Source organism: Triticum aestivum, chromosome 1B (assembly GCF_018294505.1).
Source record: "Triticum aestivum cultivar Chinese Spring chromosome 1B, IWGSC CS RefSeq v2.1, whole genome shotgun sequence".
Lineage (NCBI taxonomy): Eukaryota > Viridiplantae > Streptophyta > Magnoliopsida > Poales > Poaceae > Triticum > Triticum aestivum.
In genome coordinates this window covers 652,482,922-652,496,473 of record NC_057795.1, presented here as the reverse complement: position 1 = coordinate 652,496,473, position 13,552 = coordinate 652,482,922, and the positions used below count along the sequence as shown (strand labels likewise).

At 48.1% G+C, this 13,552-nt stretch overlaps 1 protein-coding gene across 10 annotated transcripts; it reads left to right on the top strand.

Moving 5' to 3' along the window:
- The first annotated feature begins 3,004 nt into the window (after positions 1 to 3,004).
- Positions 3,005 to 11,309, top strand: LOC123145550 (3-ketoacyl-CoA synthase 6). Of its 10 annotated transcripts, none has more exons than XM_044565011.1 (7): positions 3,005 to 8,574; positions 8,986 to 9,130; positions 9,595 to 9,662; positions 9,780 to 9,892; positions 10,065 to 10,133; positions 10,275 to 10,673; positions 10,746 to 11,309. In XM_044565011.1, the coding sequence occupies exon 1, from the start codon at positions 3,140 to 3,142 to the stop codon at positions 4,532 to 4,534; it is 1,395 nt and encodes a 464-aa protein (XP_044420946.1). In that variant the 5' UTR covers positions 3,005 to 3,139; the 3' UTR covers positions 4,535 to 8,574; positions 8,986 to 9,130; positions 9,595 to 9,662; positions 9,780 to 9,892; positions 10,065 to 10,133; positions 10,275 to 10,673; positions 10,746 to 11,309. The 10 variants fall into 10 exon arrangements, with proteins under 10 accessions (XP_044420946.1, XP_044420962.1, XP_044420935.1 ...); XM_044565027.1 differs by having other exon boundaries at positions 8,983 to 9,130; XM_044565000.1 differs by having other exon boundaries at positions 8,697 to 9,130; positions 9,822 to 9,892.
- Positions 11,310 to 13,552: the final 2,243 nt, after the last annotated feature.

Below are 13,552 nucleotides of genomic sequence, written 5' to 3'. Positions count from 1 at the left end.
GGGGCCCTAGGTGAGCACAACCCACCAGGGTGCCACCCCCCTCCTGGCGTGCCCAGGTGGGTTGTGCCCACCTGATGGCCCCGCTGACCCTATCTTCGATGCTATAAAATCCTATTTTCGAAGAAAAATTAAGGAAGAAGAATTGTCGCCTTTCACGAGATGGAGCCGCCGCCACCTCCTGTTCTTCATCAGGATGTCATATCTGGAGTCCGTTTGGGGCTTCAGAGAGGGGAATCTTCGATCTTCGTCATCACCAACCCTTCTCCATCACCAATTCCATGATGCTCCCCACCGGGAATGAGTAATTCCTTCGTAGGCTCACTGGTCGGTGAGGGAGTTGGATGAGATTCATCATGTAATCCAGTTAGTTTTGTTAGGGCTTGATCCCTAGTATCCATTATGTCCTGAGATTGATGTTGCTATGACTTTGCTATGCTTAATGCTTGTCACTAGGACATGAGTGCCATGCTTTTATGTTTTCACCATTATATCTATGTTCTAGATCCGATTTTGCAAGTTACAGTCACCTATTACGTCTTATGATCCGTAACCCCAGAGTGACAGTATTCGGGATACTTTCCGGTGATGACCGTAGTTTGAGGAGTTCATGTATTCACTATGGGTTAATGCTTTGTTCTAGTTATCTATTAAAAGGAGGCCTTAATATCCCTTAGTTTCCTTATGGACCCCGCTGCAATGGGAGGGTAGGAAAAAAGATGTCATGCAAGTTCTTTCCATAAGCACGTATGACTATTTACGGAATATATGCCTCCATTATATTTATGAACTGGAGCTAGTTTTGTATCGCCCTAGGTTATGACTGTTATATCATGAATATCATCCAGCGAATTCACCGATCCAATGCCTGCGAGTTTTTCACATATTGTTCTTCCTAAGTTACTACTGTTATTGCTACTGTCACAACTGCGACAAAATCATTGCTATCACTTTTACTATTACTACTACTGTTACCATTGCCATCAAAACTATCATATTAATGTGATACTGATCATCTTGCTGTAGATAATTAATCTCTAGGTGTGGTTGAATTGACAACTCAGCTACTAATACTTACAAATCTTCTTTGGCTCCCCTTGTGTCGAATCTATAAATTTGGGTTGAATACTCTACCCTAAAAAACTGTTGCGATCCCCTATACTTGTGGGTTATCAAGACCTTTTTCTGGCGCCGTTGCCGAGGAGCATAGCTATCTACCATGTCGGTGCAGTCTCCCTACAGTTAATGAGGCTTTGGGAACTTCATCGTGCTTTAGATCGCTTACTTCGGCATGCTAATGTTGCCTTACCTGATCCTTTTTACATGCACTGCCACAACATGGTATCCATAGCAAGCCAGAACCTCAATCACAGACTACCTGTTCCGATGCATGATTGTGTATCATCGGCATAAGGACACATATCAGGTGCCATACTTGGACAAATAAGTCATTAAGGTTCACTCCTTTATTCTAAAACATATACATGACCTTGTGGTATGATCTCATTCATGTTGATTTCTTCTACTTTCTTTGTAGGGATTGCCACTGGATCGTAACCGCACTATTGCTGACGCAAGGCTTGGCTTATTTCTTTGTCTCGAAGAGAGACGCTCAAAAGTCTTGGAACATATTGAAGGAGAGTCTCAATGATGCTCTATGCAAGTGTTAGGAATTCAAAGAAACGTTAGCACATCATTTAGAATTCAAGTTCATCACTAGCGCTTGTTGCTACCAAGAACCAAATGTAAAAACCTCCCAAAGGTCTAGCTACTATGACATGGCCATCATGGACGACATTTTGAAGAAAATCCAATATTTGCAAAATCATAGCCAGATCATCAAGTGGTCCAAGAAGATGGAGAGGTACATGGACATAGGGGAATTATCAAGAGAGCATGAGCGCCTCCGAAAGATGTTGGCCAAAATCATCAACAATAAGGTTGTAAATGAGGACGGGAAGTTCCACTGCTAGGCAGAGCCAGATGAAGAATGAATTCACCGAGTCGAAGACATATTGCGGCCATCGATGTCCAGCAATTAGGCAAGTGAAATTGTTCATTGTGTGTTGAGACATGCATGTTTGTAGTCATGCACTTCTTATACTATATGTTTGCTTCACTAATACTCTTAATTATTGCATCGATGTTGTAATCAATGTGATGATCAAGTGCAAAATGTTGCAACCAGGTCATTAAAATGTTGCCATGGTAGAAAAAAACGTTGTTGCGGCAACAGTTCTTATATAGGCCTAGATCACTATCAGTGGCGGGCACCAGAAGTGTCTGTCCCTACTGCTACGCATAGCAGTGGTGGGCGAAGAGAAATGCAGAAATTGCTAGCTACAGTTGTTGAGGTGGGTGCTAAACTTCGCCCACCACTACAATAGACCCACCAGTGGCGGCGCGCGTCCGCCACTGGTGCCGTGTTAGCAGTGGCGGGCGCCCCGAGAGTCTGGCCCACTACTGTTGGGCATTTTCATCCCGAGACTACTAGGCATTCCTACAGTAGTGCAGAAGTCCTCTCGAAGATGGTGTGTTTCCAGCAATGGTTCATCCAGTCTGGCGTTTTCTTCTACGTGTTTATCTCGGTTGCGGTGTCCTACGGGGCGGACAACGTGGTTGTGTGTCTTTGTTGTCCCGCTTCAGTTCTGACCGCTGAAGTTTGTCTAGCCTCGGCCTCGTCGGTAAGCGTGTGAGATTTGTGTTCCACGGCTTCATCTGGCCGGAACATGGGCGTTATACAGGCCATCACCGGCGTTCCCTTCAATAGGGCAACGATTTGCTATACAGAGTACAGCGTCTTCGGCCTTTTTGAAAGAAAGAACATATTGAGTGATGATTTGGTTGATAATTAACTTGATAGCCGCTCCGAATCCTTCATTTCCAAGGCGGCAGGCGTAGCCGGGTGGTTGCTGCACGACACTGCCACGGAGGAGTGCCCACATCTACTCGCAATGCAAACAACCAGCTAGCGCAAGAGGTTCGCTGCACGACGACAACATTCATGTGCTTGGAATGCATGCAACTGTACTTGTTCTTGTAGTGTGCACAACCGCTGGTCCGTTGGCTCAATTGCTTCCCACCGAGAGGCGAGGCGACATACCTCCAACACAGACGACACAGAGCAGGACGCACTGTCCGCATGAGCTCCTCGGTCCAGCACAAGCGGTTGTACCGGCTGCTGGTGAGCAGCATGCTCCCCATCGTGGCGGTGCCCCTCATGCTCACCGCGGCGGAGCTCCGGCCCGTGCACGTGTTCCTGGCCGCGTTCGTCCCGGCCGCGGTGGCCGCCGTCTACCTCAGGCTCCGGCCGCGCGCCGTGTACATGGTGGACTACGCGTGCTTCCGCCCCAACCCCGGCTCCCGCGTCCCGTTCGCCGCGTTCCAGGAGCACGCCAGCACGTGCGTCGACGAGCGCAGCGTCCGGTTCATGGTGCGCCTGCTCGAGCGCTCCGGTCTCGGGGAGGAGACCTGCCTCCCCGACGCGCAGCACTACATCCCGCCGGACCGCGACCTCCAGTCCTCCCGCGCCGAGGCCGAGCTCGTCGTCTTCTCCGCCATCGACGACCTGCTCGCCAAGACAAAGGTCTCCCCGGAGGACATCGACATCCTCATCATCAACTGCAGCCTCTTCGCCCCGACGCCGTCTTTCGCCGACATGGTCGTCAGCCGGTACAAGCTCCGCGAGGACGTGCGCAGCGTGCACCTCGCCGGGATGGGCTGCAGCGCCGGGCTCATCTCCGTGGGGCTCGCCAGGAACCTGCTCCAGGTCGCGCCCGAGGGCTCCAACGCGCTGGTGGTGTCCACGGAGACCATCACGCCCAACTACTACATGGGCAAGGAGCGCGCCATGCTCCTGCCCAACTGCCTGTTCCGGATGGGCGGCGCGGCCGTGCTCCTGTCCACCAGCAGTCGCAACGCGCGGTTCCGGCTCGCGCGCGTCGTGCGGACGCTGACCGGCGCCAAGGACGGCGCGTACGGCTGCGTGTACCAGGAGGAGGACGACCGCGGCAACGTCGGGGTCAACCTGTCCAAGGACCTGATGGTCACCGCCGGCGACGCGCTCAGGGCGAACATCACGGCCATAGGGCCCCTGGTCCTGCCGGCGTCGGAGCAGCTGCTGTTCGCGCTGTCCTACGTGGCGCGCAAGGTGGTCGGCAGCAGCAGGATCAGGCCGTACATCCCCGACTTCCGCACGGCGTTCGAGCACTTCTGCATCCACGCGGGCGGGCGCGCGGTGATCGACGAGCTCCAGCGCAGCCTGAGGCTGCCGGACGAGCAGGTGGAGGCGTCGAGGATGACGCTGCACCGTTTCGGCAACACGTCGAGCAGCTCGCTGTGGTACGAGCTGGCCTACATCGAAGCCAAGGGACGCATGCGCAAGGGCGACCGTGTGTGGATGATTGGCTTCGGCTCCGGGTTCAAGTGCAACAGCGCCGCCTGGGAGTGCATTCGCCCGCCGGCGGCGCTCGACGGGCCATGGGCCTCCTGCGTCCACCGGTACCCCGTCGACGTCCCCGACGTGCTCAAGCATTAGTCAGGCCGCACGTACACAACCCGGCCGGCTCGTCTCTTGCATGCGCATTCCCATTCGATCGTACACGCACACAGTTCCACTCGTACACAAAACAAGTCCACGTACACATGGCCAGCCACTGGCACTTACTGCTAGTCACTATAGTTAGCTACAACTATTACAAGTATGCTTGCCAGATTCGCTCACTAAAGGTTTATATATCATCCAATATTTTCTGTGAGCATGTAGCCGACTTAGGATTATTGGAGCTTCTTCATCCTGGAATTATGCGACCACTAATATGAACCACCTCTCATAAAGTAATAGGTTTACCATTCCGAATAGGGCGTTATAACACCTTTACTTTGGTACATTGTTCGTGTGGAGAATGACAAAATTTATTGGGCCTAACGATGAATTGGGGAGAATTCTCAAATTGATCTAAAGGACCAATCGAACATATAAAGGACGCTACCCAACCCGCCATTCTGAGGCCTCCGCACGCGCGACGCTTGTTGGACCGTGCGATTTTTTTACTGTGTTCTTTTTTTACTGCTGGCAATTGGTCAGTCGTCGGGTTTTTTTTCACGTTTGTGAGTGCTTCGAGAATGGATGACAAGTGGGCCTCGTTATGTGTGGGGTCGAGAAAACGGCGTGCGTTTTGCCCAATTCTGCGTAAGAAAAGTATCGAGTCCTAGACCGACGAGGGATAAAAAGAAAAAAGCAAGCCAGCCACCTCCTCTCTCCCCGCTCGTCTCCTCCTCTCACCCACGCCGCCCCTCCTCTCCGGCCGCTCCCCCCAGCCGGCGCCCGCTAGCTGCTCTCCAGATGCATCCTCCCCATGATCCGATGTCATGTCCTGCGTATATGACACATAGTACACTGTATAAAGTGTGGGGCCAGAGGGCAGTGTGAGTTGTATGGTGCTTATAAGCCCAACCCCTTGTACTGATCTAGTCATCGAATCAATGAATGAACTGAGCTGCTCCAGCTCCTTCGTTCTCGGTCAATCCCTTTGCCATTTTCTATCTCTATCCTGTGATTCTCTGGCTACTGCTAGGGACATCACAATTGGTATTCAGAGCTTCGTTTTCGATCCGATCCACATTTAGCCCTGTGCCCAAACTCTGTTCGTCCTCGAGAGAATGAAAGAGATGCAAAAATCGTTGCAAGAAATGTTGGAGCGAGTTCTATCAGAGAAATTTGACAAGTTCTTCCCCGAATTGAAGATGCGGGGCGGCGAGGGCACCAGCCTTCGCGCGGGGGTCGGCGACTTCCGCAAGGACCCGGGTGCCGTGAAGCACGAGCAGGTGGCATCACCCGTACCGCAAGAACACGCTCCACCTCCGGCGAACAGGGCAGCGAGGTTCGCTTATGGCGGCCATCCTGCTCCATGGGACTCGACGGGGGCTATGGCCGACGCCATGGCTGTACAAGGGCTGCTCGTCCCTGATCCACAGGCGGATGCACTCAGCACGCCCACCAGCTGTTCGACGGGGTGTCTCACCCAAGTCGAGCCAGCAAACCAGCAGACCGGGGCAGACTCCGTGCAGGAGCGCCGGTCCGTGCTCGAGGTCAAGCTCACACCGCTGCAGGCCAAGCTCAACCCGTTGGTGACCGACCTCCGCGCGCGAGTCGACGCCATCGCCACGGATCTGGATGCGGTCCAGTAAGCGCGCGACCCCGTCCAGGTCCACGTCGGCGGCACAAGCAACAACGTGCCCCAGCCGTACGCACCGCCATGGAAGGCGGTGGACCCCAAGAACCATTTCCAGTGGCACGTCGATGAGGACGTCGAACCGGAGTACGCACATCGCGGCGATGAGGTGCCGCGCGGGTGCCGTGGCATCCGCCACAACGACGACGACTGCCCCGACCGCCGCGGCGTCCGCCATGACGACGACGACTACAACGACCACCGCGACGGATTTCGACTTAAGCCACCCAAGCACCCATTTCCGGTCTTCAAAGGGTACAAAACTTGCTGGCTTCCCCTGCGTCCCAAGCAGACTGAGGCTGCTGATGCGGATGAGGCTTTGGCTGTTCCTCTTGATGGTGAATGGATATGGCACTGCCATCAGCTTAATCCTACTCAATACATAAAGGACTACAAGAGATTATATGGCAGAATACTGGACACTAACAATGTCAAGTCCATTCAAGCAAAATCCAAGGACCAGGTTGAGAAAGTTTGGACTGAGTTATATCCTGGGGAGCCTGTTGAGTTGGAGTGCACAAGTCCTTCTGAAGATTCTGTTTATCTGAGTGATGAAACGGCAGGAGGCTTTTCCTATGATTTGGTCTCAGCTGTTAAGAGACACTCTTCTTTCGTCTACCAGATTATGATCTTAATTGGGAAAACTGGTTCTGGGAAAAGCACACAATTGGTTCAGTATCTTGCTAACTCAGGTCTTGCTGCCAAGGGTTGCCACCTGGGAAGTATAGTGCTGCAAATACTCCGTGATACTTCTGTTTGTAAGGTACCTTATTCTGCTACACACCAGTGGGATCCTGGACTTTCTTCTGAAATAATTCATGTGCATTCACTGGGTACTTTGCAACTCCTTGGACATGATTTGGTGCAGTACATTGAGCTTGGAAGTGCATTTAGTCTCAGCATTGCAACGGGTATGCAGCTATTGCAGTTATTGTTGAGAGCGATGCTACTTGGTGTCATTCACTCCAAGTTGTGGTTAACTGATGGATGGTCAGAGACAAATAGTGCTCACAATTTTCCTTGCCTTCAGTCCAGGGAATGAGATCCTTCTTACAGCATGGCAAATATACTGCTTCATTGATTCTGCCTTGGAATCCAGACGGTTGGATGACATCTAGCACTACACTTTTGTTTTCTATTGAATGTAGTTTCTTGCATTGGAACCCTTGTTTACCCGAGGCAACTTACTCTAAAGAACAACTTGTGCTGCACAAACTTGGTCTCTGTCAAGCAACAGGTTCAATTTTCAAGCTCCTGCAAGCAAAGAACATAGTGTCGCCATTACCTCACGCTGTTCAGCAGCGGTGTCTTGGATGGCTCCGATTGTATCCTGATATCGTCCTTTTGATGGTTGAGTGGAATCACTCATATTTCTCTGTCAGACTTTGGGACCCAGGCATTATACAGTTCCTCTCTCGCTCTGCCGTCCGATCTCCCATTCAGGCGGATTTTAGCAGTGAGGGCACTGGAGATACCCGAGCTTGCACTTGGCTCCTGTGTTGGCACTTGCAGTTTGTATACAGGAAGGATGAGACGATTATGTGGCTTCAACTTCACTTCTTCTGCACATTTCTGACTTGGATAGATTTGCAGTGCAGTTTCCCGAGTGCCTCATATCCTTTCCTCTACACTTATATTTGGCTGCGTGCCTGCGTTCTTCTTGAACCGGAGTGGTGCATATCATTCACTGATCACAATTCTAGCCGTACAAGGGGTATCGAGCTTGAGGACAAGCTCCATTTCAAGGGGAGGAAATTGTCATGTCCTGCGTATATGACACATAGTACACTGTATAAAGTGTGGGGCCAGAGGGCAGTGTGAGTTGTATGGTGCTTATAAGCCCAACCCCTTGTACTGATCTAGTCATCGAATCAATGAATGAACTGAGCTGCTCCAGCTCCTTCGTTCTCGGTCAATCCCTTTGCCATTTTCTATCTCTATCCTGTGATTCTCTAGCTACTGCTAGGGGCATCACATCCGAGGACGGAGGGAGTCGTGGTGGCAGGGGACAGACGCGTGAGGAGGAGGCCGTGGTCATGGTGGCGCGACGGAGGTCGTGGCTCGCCCCCCGCCGCCTCTCTAGCGCCCCCATTTTCCCTGCCCCCTCCCTGGCGTCATTACCTCTGCCATGGCCTCCACCCTCCCTCTCCATCGACCTTCCCGAGCTCTCCCTCTTCGGGGGTCGCCGCCATCCGATGCCACGCGCCATGATTCCAGATCGGCCGCAGGCCGAGAAAGAGCGGTTGCTGTAGTGAGGGCAGCAGGGTGCCCACCCCGGCGGCTGTGTGCAGAGGGGGAGAGGTCAAGGATGGTTGCCCGTTCATGGAGGAGAGATGCAACACAGGTGAGCTCTTTCTTCCTCCTTTCCTTATCTTCCCATGATGAACTGAGCTCATCCTTCCTTTTTTTCTTCTTCTTACGCACATTGTGTTTGGGCTGCTGTTGATTCCTACACTGATTTTTCAGTGTTGGCATGGTGTTCATCTTCAGATCGGTTGCAACCTTCTGCCCCCATCGTTCCCCGTGTTTTCTTTTCATAATCTACACACTAAGTTGTAGATTGGTCGGAGCTGTTGGCATTAGGCAGCACAAGAATAAGAATATTTGTCAGCTTTTTCATGTGAGACCGGATTCCAAATGGAAAGGAAGGGGATTTTCAATCCAAGTTTAATTTTCCTTTCTACCTATATGCTTCTGCATAATATTTGTTTTTTATGTTGTGTGTGTTTGACGAAATGACAAGGCCTTGCAGCAGAGGATGAAGATGGACCTGGCAGCAGGGATCATGGGAGCAACGGGAGTGGCTGGCCGCCCGAAGCTAGACGAGAAAGGGGGCAGCAGTGCAGGGACGGAAGAGGGTGTCCATGTGCTATCCATTTCTGCTCATCTTAAGCTTGCAGGTTGCTGAGTTTTCTCCTCTCTGCATGTTGGTGTTCTTTGATTAGTAGAACAAGTAGCACAGCATGTGTTTGTGAAAATGCTTCTCACAGATGAAACTTTTGGTGTGCCTAGACCTGCCTCCTTTCTTAGGAGAATATGCTTGCTGAGACATATGGTCTAAATTTCATAAAGGACCAGCATCAATTAGTACAGACTTTTCGATTACCTAAGTATTATTAATGTAATTATTTCGTCTCCTATGATATAGGCATGTGGCACTTTGATTTTGGTGTAGAAGGATGTACAAATGTTTACTGTTGAGTGATATTGATATTTTGCCTTGGTGCACCATCAAGAACTAGGAAGAGCAACATCTGCATGGCTAGATGTATCTTTTTTGAGCACCTGAGTTCATGTATAATGAGCAACTGAGCATATTTTGTGTACATTCCTGAGATATATCTATATGTGTCTCCTTTTTTAGATTTTTATCTAAAAGCAGAGCTACCTACTAATGGCTCACAAGATCGAAAACTAAGCCTGATTTCTCAGGTAAATCGTGTTACTGAATACACTGCTTTTATATCTCAGTAAGAAACAAGAAATATATCATGATTTATAGTGTGCAGGTGCTCACAAGATCATTTTTTTGTTGCATAACCGTCTTAGGAATCTTCCGTTGTGGTGCTTATGTGTCTAAGAAATTAACAGGGCAGAGGCTCTAGAGAGGAGGTTTGATTTTCCTTTTCGGCGTTTGTAGCACGAATGCAAGAATTTCTCTTGTACGTATGGCTTCATTCCTCCATTCTCCATATGCAAATCTTGTCTTCGATTTGTTTTTTTCCCATGAGTGACCTGAGGTTACTGTGATGCTATGAAAGCCTAGAGTGTAGAGTGAGTCAAATATGTACTAGATGCACTAATTTAGCTCATTGCTTGCTGTATGCACCTCAGGTTTGGATATGTCCTTACTTTCATGGCTCAATCATCAAATGACGTCAAAATTGAATTCCTGAAAGCAAGGTATATCAAATCATCCTTGTTTTGTTGTCCAGTGCTTATTTCATTGTGGATATACATATTTACCATCACATATGGTGCAGATCTTGAATGACCTTTCTCTTGCAACCTCTCTTGACAATTAGATTTGATTTGTCTATGTAGGCTAATTAATGAAGGAAAGCTAACTGATGCTCTTGTTGTATCCAACTGTTGTTTGCGCAATGGAGCGTCTGATAAATTACTTTGATTGTCCATTGTCAAAGGGAATAAATAATAAGTCTAGGCACAGGACAACGTAACAATATGTGCTTGAGTCCTTACATCATACGTGATCGTGTAATTCTATGACACAGCCTGTTTATGGAGTTAAATCTCGACAAGGCATATTTCCCATTTCTCAGCTTACTTTCCCACATCTTGCGCTAACCACTCCCAGGACACCAGATCCGCGTCCTCGTTGTCCCCCCAGCCTTGCTTATTGGACGAAGATGACAGGGAGGAGAGGATGCTAGCCAGGAAGGTGCACATGGCATTGGCGTCGCCGACCCCTCACCGGCGATGGTACAATAAAGATCACCTTAACCATCACCAGAATTTGATCCTCTTTCTTTCCTAATTTATTTAATCACATAGGCCAAGGAGCCATCGACGATGGTGTAGCTGCAGCAGTCTGTCAATTGGACGAGAGGCCAAGGACCATGGTTGATCTAAGAGCAGTCTCAACTTGCTTGTTGATCTGTTCTGGAGCATGGTTCATCTATCCATGTTTCCCCACCCTAACACAACACGGTCCACATCTTGAATTTGAAGTGAACTTCAGTCTAATTTGTTGCTGGTTGTGCTGAACAGTTCGGTTAGGGTGGACGTGCTTTTGTTCTATTTGTGCTGGCGAAAAACTTGAGTTCCTTTGTCAGAGTTGAGTGCACTCAAAATCGACTGCCGGGAGAATTTGTAATGCCCAGTTGACGGTTTTGGAGGCTCATGGTTTTGTGGCATGGATTGCTGCATATAACATCTTCTATATCGTTTGCTGGTAGAAAGGATGTTATTGTCCTGAGATATACTCTTCTGGGATTATGGTGTACAACTCCTGCTCTCTTGCAAACTGAAATTCCCTTCAGGTCTCATGTGTTTATTGGGTTTCTTAGCCCCAATAGGCAGTGTGATAGGCACGACCTTGTTGGTGATATTTCTCAATTGTTCTTTGAATGCCCTTTGGCCAAGCTGTGATCGCCTGAACTTTCTAAATTAGTTGAGATCAATATGGGCATATTGCTAGACGCTGGTTCAGCAGTTACAAGAATAGATACTGTTGTTGCCTTTTGGCTGTTGGTTTCAGTTTCTGCTCTGGCAGAGTAGCGGTTCCAGTTCCGTGTAATACTGAATCTGTCAATTGGGCTGTAACGCTTATCCATCACCTGGGATGAGGAAATATGTCTGTTTTGTGGGTCAAACAGATTTAGCATGGAGAAACTTTCTTTCTCCATTTAGTATTGAAACCTATGAACGAAATGACCAATCATGGCATTTCTTGTTGGATACCCAATGTTATATGGCTACTTGCTAGATACATATCCACCAAGTATTGGGAAAGTTAACGGAACAAATTTTTTAAACAGAAGAATCAGTATATCACCCTGCCTTGAGTTCTCCTCGTTGGCGCCTTATGCTCCGCGTTTCCCTGGTGGCGCTCACGTCCCAGCTCAGTTGGGCCGGCCCATTTAGCTGGATCGATCGCTTCCTTCGATCGCTCCAGAAACAGAAAACTCGCTCGTTCTATTCAATTGATGCATTGATCGTTCAATTCAGTTGACCATTAAACTTTTGACCACTTCGCAGTTGACCGTGTTAACTCTTCAAAAAAAAATTAAAACAAAATTCCTCGATTTGAAAAAGTTCATCAATTTTGAAATAGATTCACCAAATTTTGGGAAAAAGTTCACGAAATTTGGAATAAGTTCATCTATTTTGAATAAAAGTTTATCAGTTTTCAAAAAATTTCATTGATTTGAAAAATAGTTCATCGACTTTCAAAAAGTTCATCAAATTTGAAAAAAAGTTCATCGAAATTGGGAAAAAGTTCATCAAATTTGAAAAAAGTTCACCGAATTGAAAAAATTTCATCGAATTTGAAAAAAAGTACATCGTATTTGATAAAAGTTCACCGATTTTGAAGAATAAGTTCACGATTTTCAAAAAGGTTCATCGAGCCGGAAGAAAAAAAGAAAAAAAAGAAAAAAAGAAAAAAGGAAATAGGAAACAAAACGGAAGAAGAGCGGTTATTGCTGCTTACAATTAAGCGGGACGTCTCCGGTTCTATTCCTAGCACTAGCAGACTTTTTTCGCAGTCTGATAAACACTGAGAATAAAAAGCTATATGGGCCAGCCCAGCGGAGAAGGGGGTAGGCGCCGAATAGGATTTAGCCCCTGCCTCATCGTGTTCTACGGTAAACATGCCAAATGAGGCGATCTTAAATGGGCCATAAAAAACAGGCCCGCAACAGATAACCATCGACAGCCACTCCAACCAGTGTTAGACCGAAGAGATGTCTAGCCCCGCCCTCAGGTGATGCGAAGTTCAACGTCGACACGGCGGTGACCAGTTATGGTGGAGCAGTCGGGGTCATTTGCGGCGATGACAGAGGTATGTTCATGGAAGCGTTGACTCTTTCTTTCAGATACATTGTGGATCCCCCGACGTTGGAAGCTCTCGCCATCAGAGAAGCGCTCGCCTTGGCGGATGACCTCTATTTGAGACGCATTCAAGTCGCATCGGACTGCAAAACGGTGGTGCAGGACATACATAAGGAGAATTTGGCAAGCTATGGAGCAGTTATTCATGAAATAGTAAAACATTCTTTAGCTTTTGATTTTTGTAATTGCAGTCATGAGTTTAGGGGATCAAACTTTAAAGCTCACAACTTAGCGAAGCATACTTTATCTCTCGGTGGTGGCCGCCATGTTTGGTTAGGACATCCCGGGAACATACCATCCGTCCATGTAAACATTGTGATGAATCAATAGAAGCTTCGTGACGTTGCCTAAAAAACGTATCCCTCAGAAAAACTTACAATAACAAAGTCATTCGTGCGTTTGGCGGTACGTCACATAAATTACCCCGAAAAAATGCAAAATATTCCCACTGGTGCCAACTATAAGGAAAAAACATTTCACATAAGGGAATCCACCACTTAAGCCGGCCCACAGAGTAGGGACCTTCTATAATACGCTCTGCCCGCTGGGAGAAGACGCAGCGCCCGTTAAGCCGGCCTGTTTCAAAATTTCGTTTTTATTTTTCAACTTTAATTTTCTATGTTCTTTTGTTCTCCTTTAAATTATATAATTTTCTACCTAAAATGTTCTAAAAAATTTCAAAAAAAAATTGGAATAAAATAAAAATATTTAATAAATCATAAAATATCTGTGGATTCAAAAAATGT

Coding starts and splice junctions, on each gene's coding strand:
- LOC123145550 (XM_044565011.1), top strand. CDS start 3,140: ATGAGCTCCTCGGTCCAGCACAAGCGGTTGTACCGGCTGCTGGTGAGC.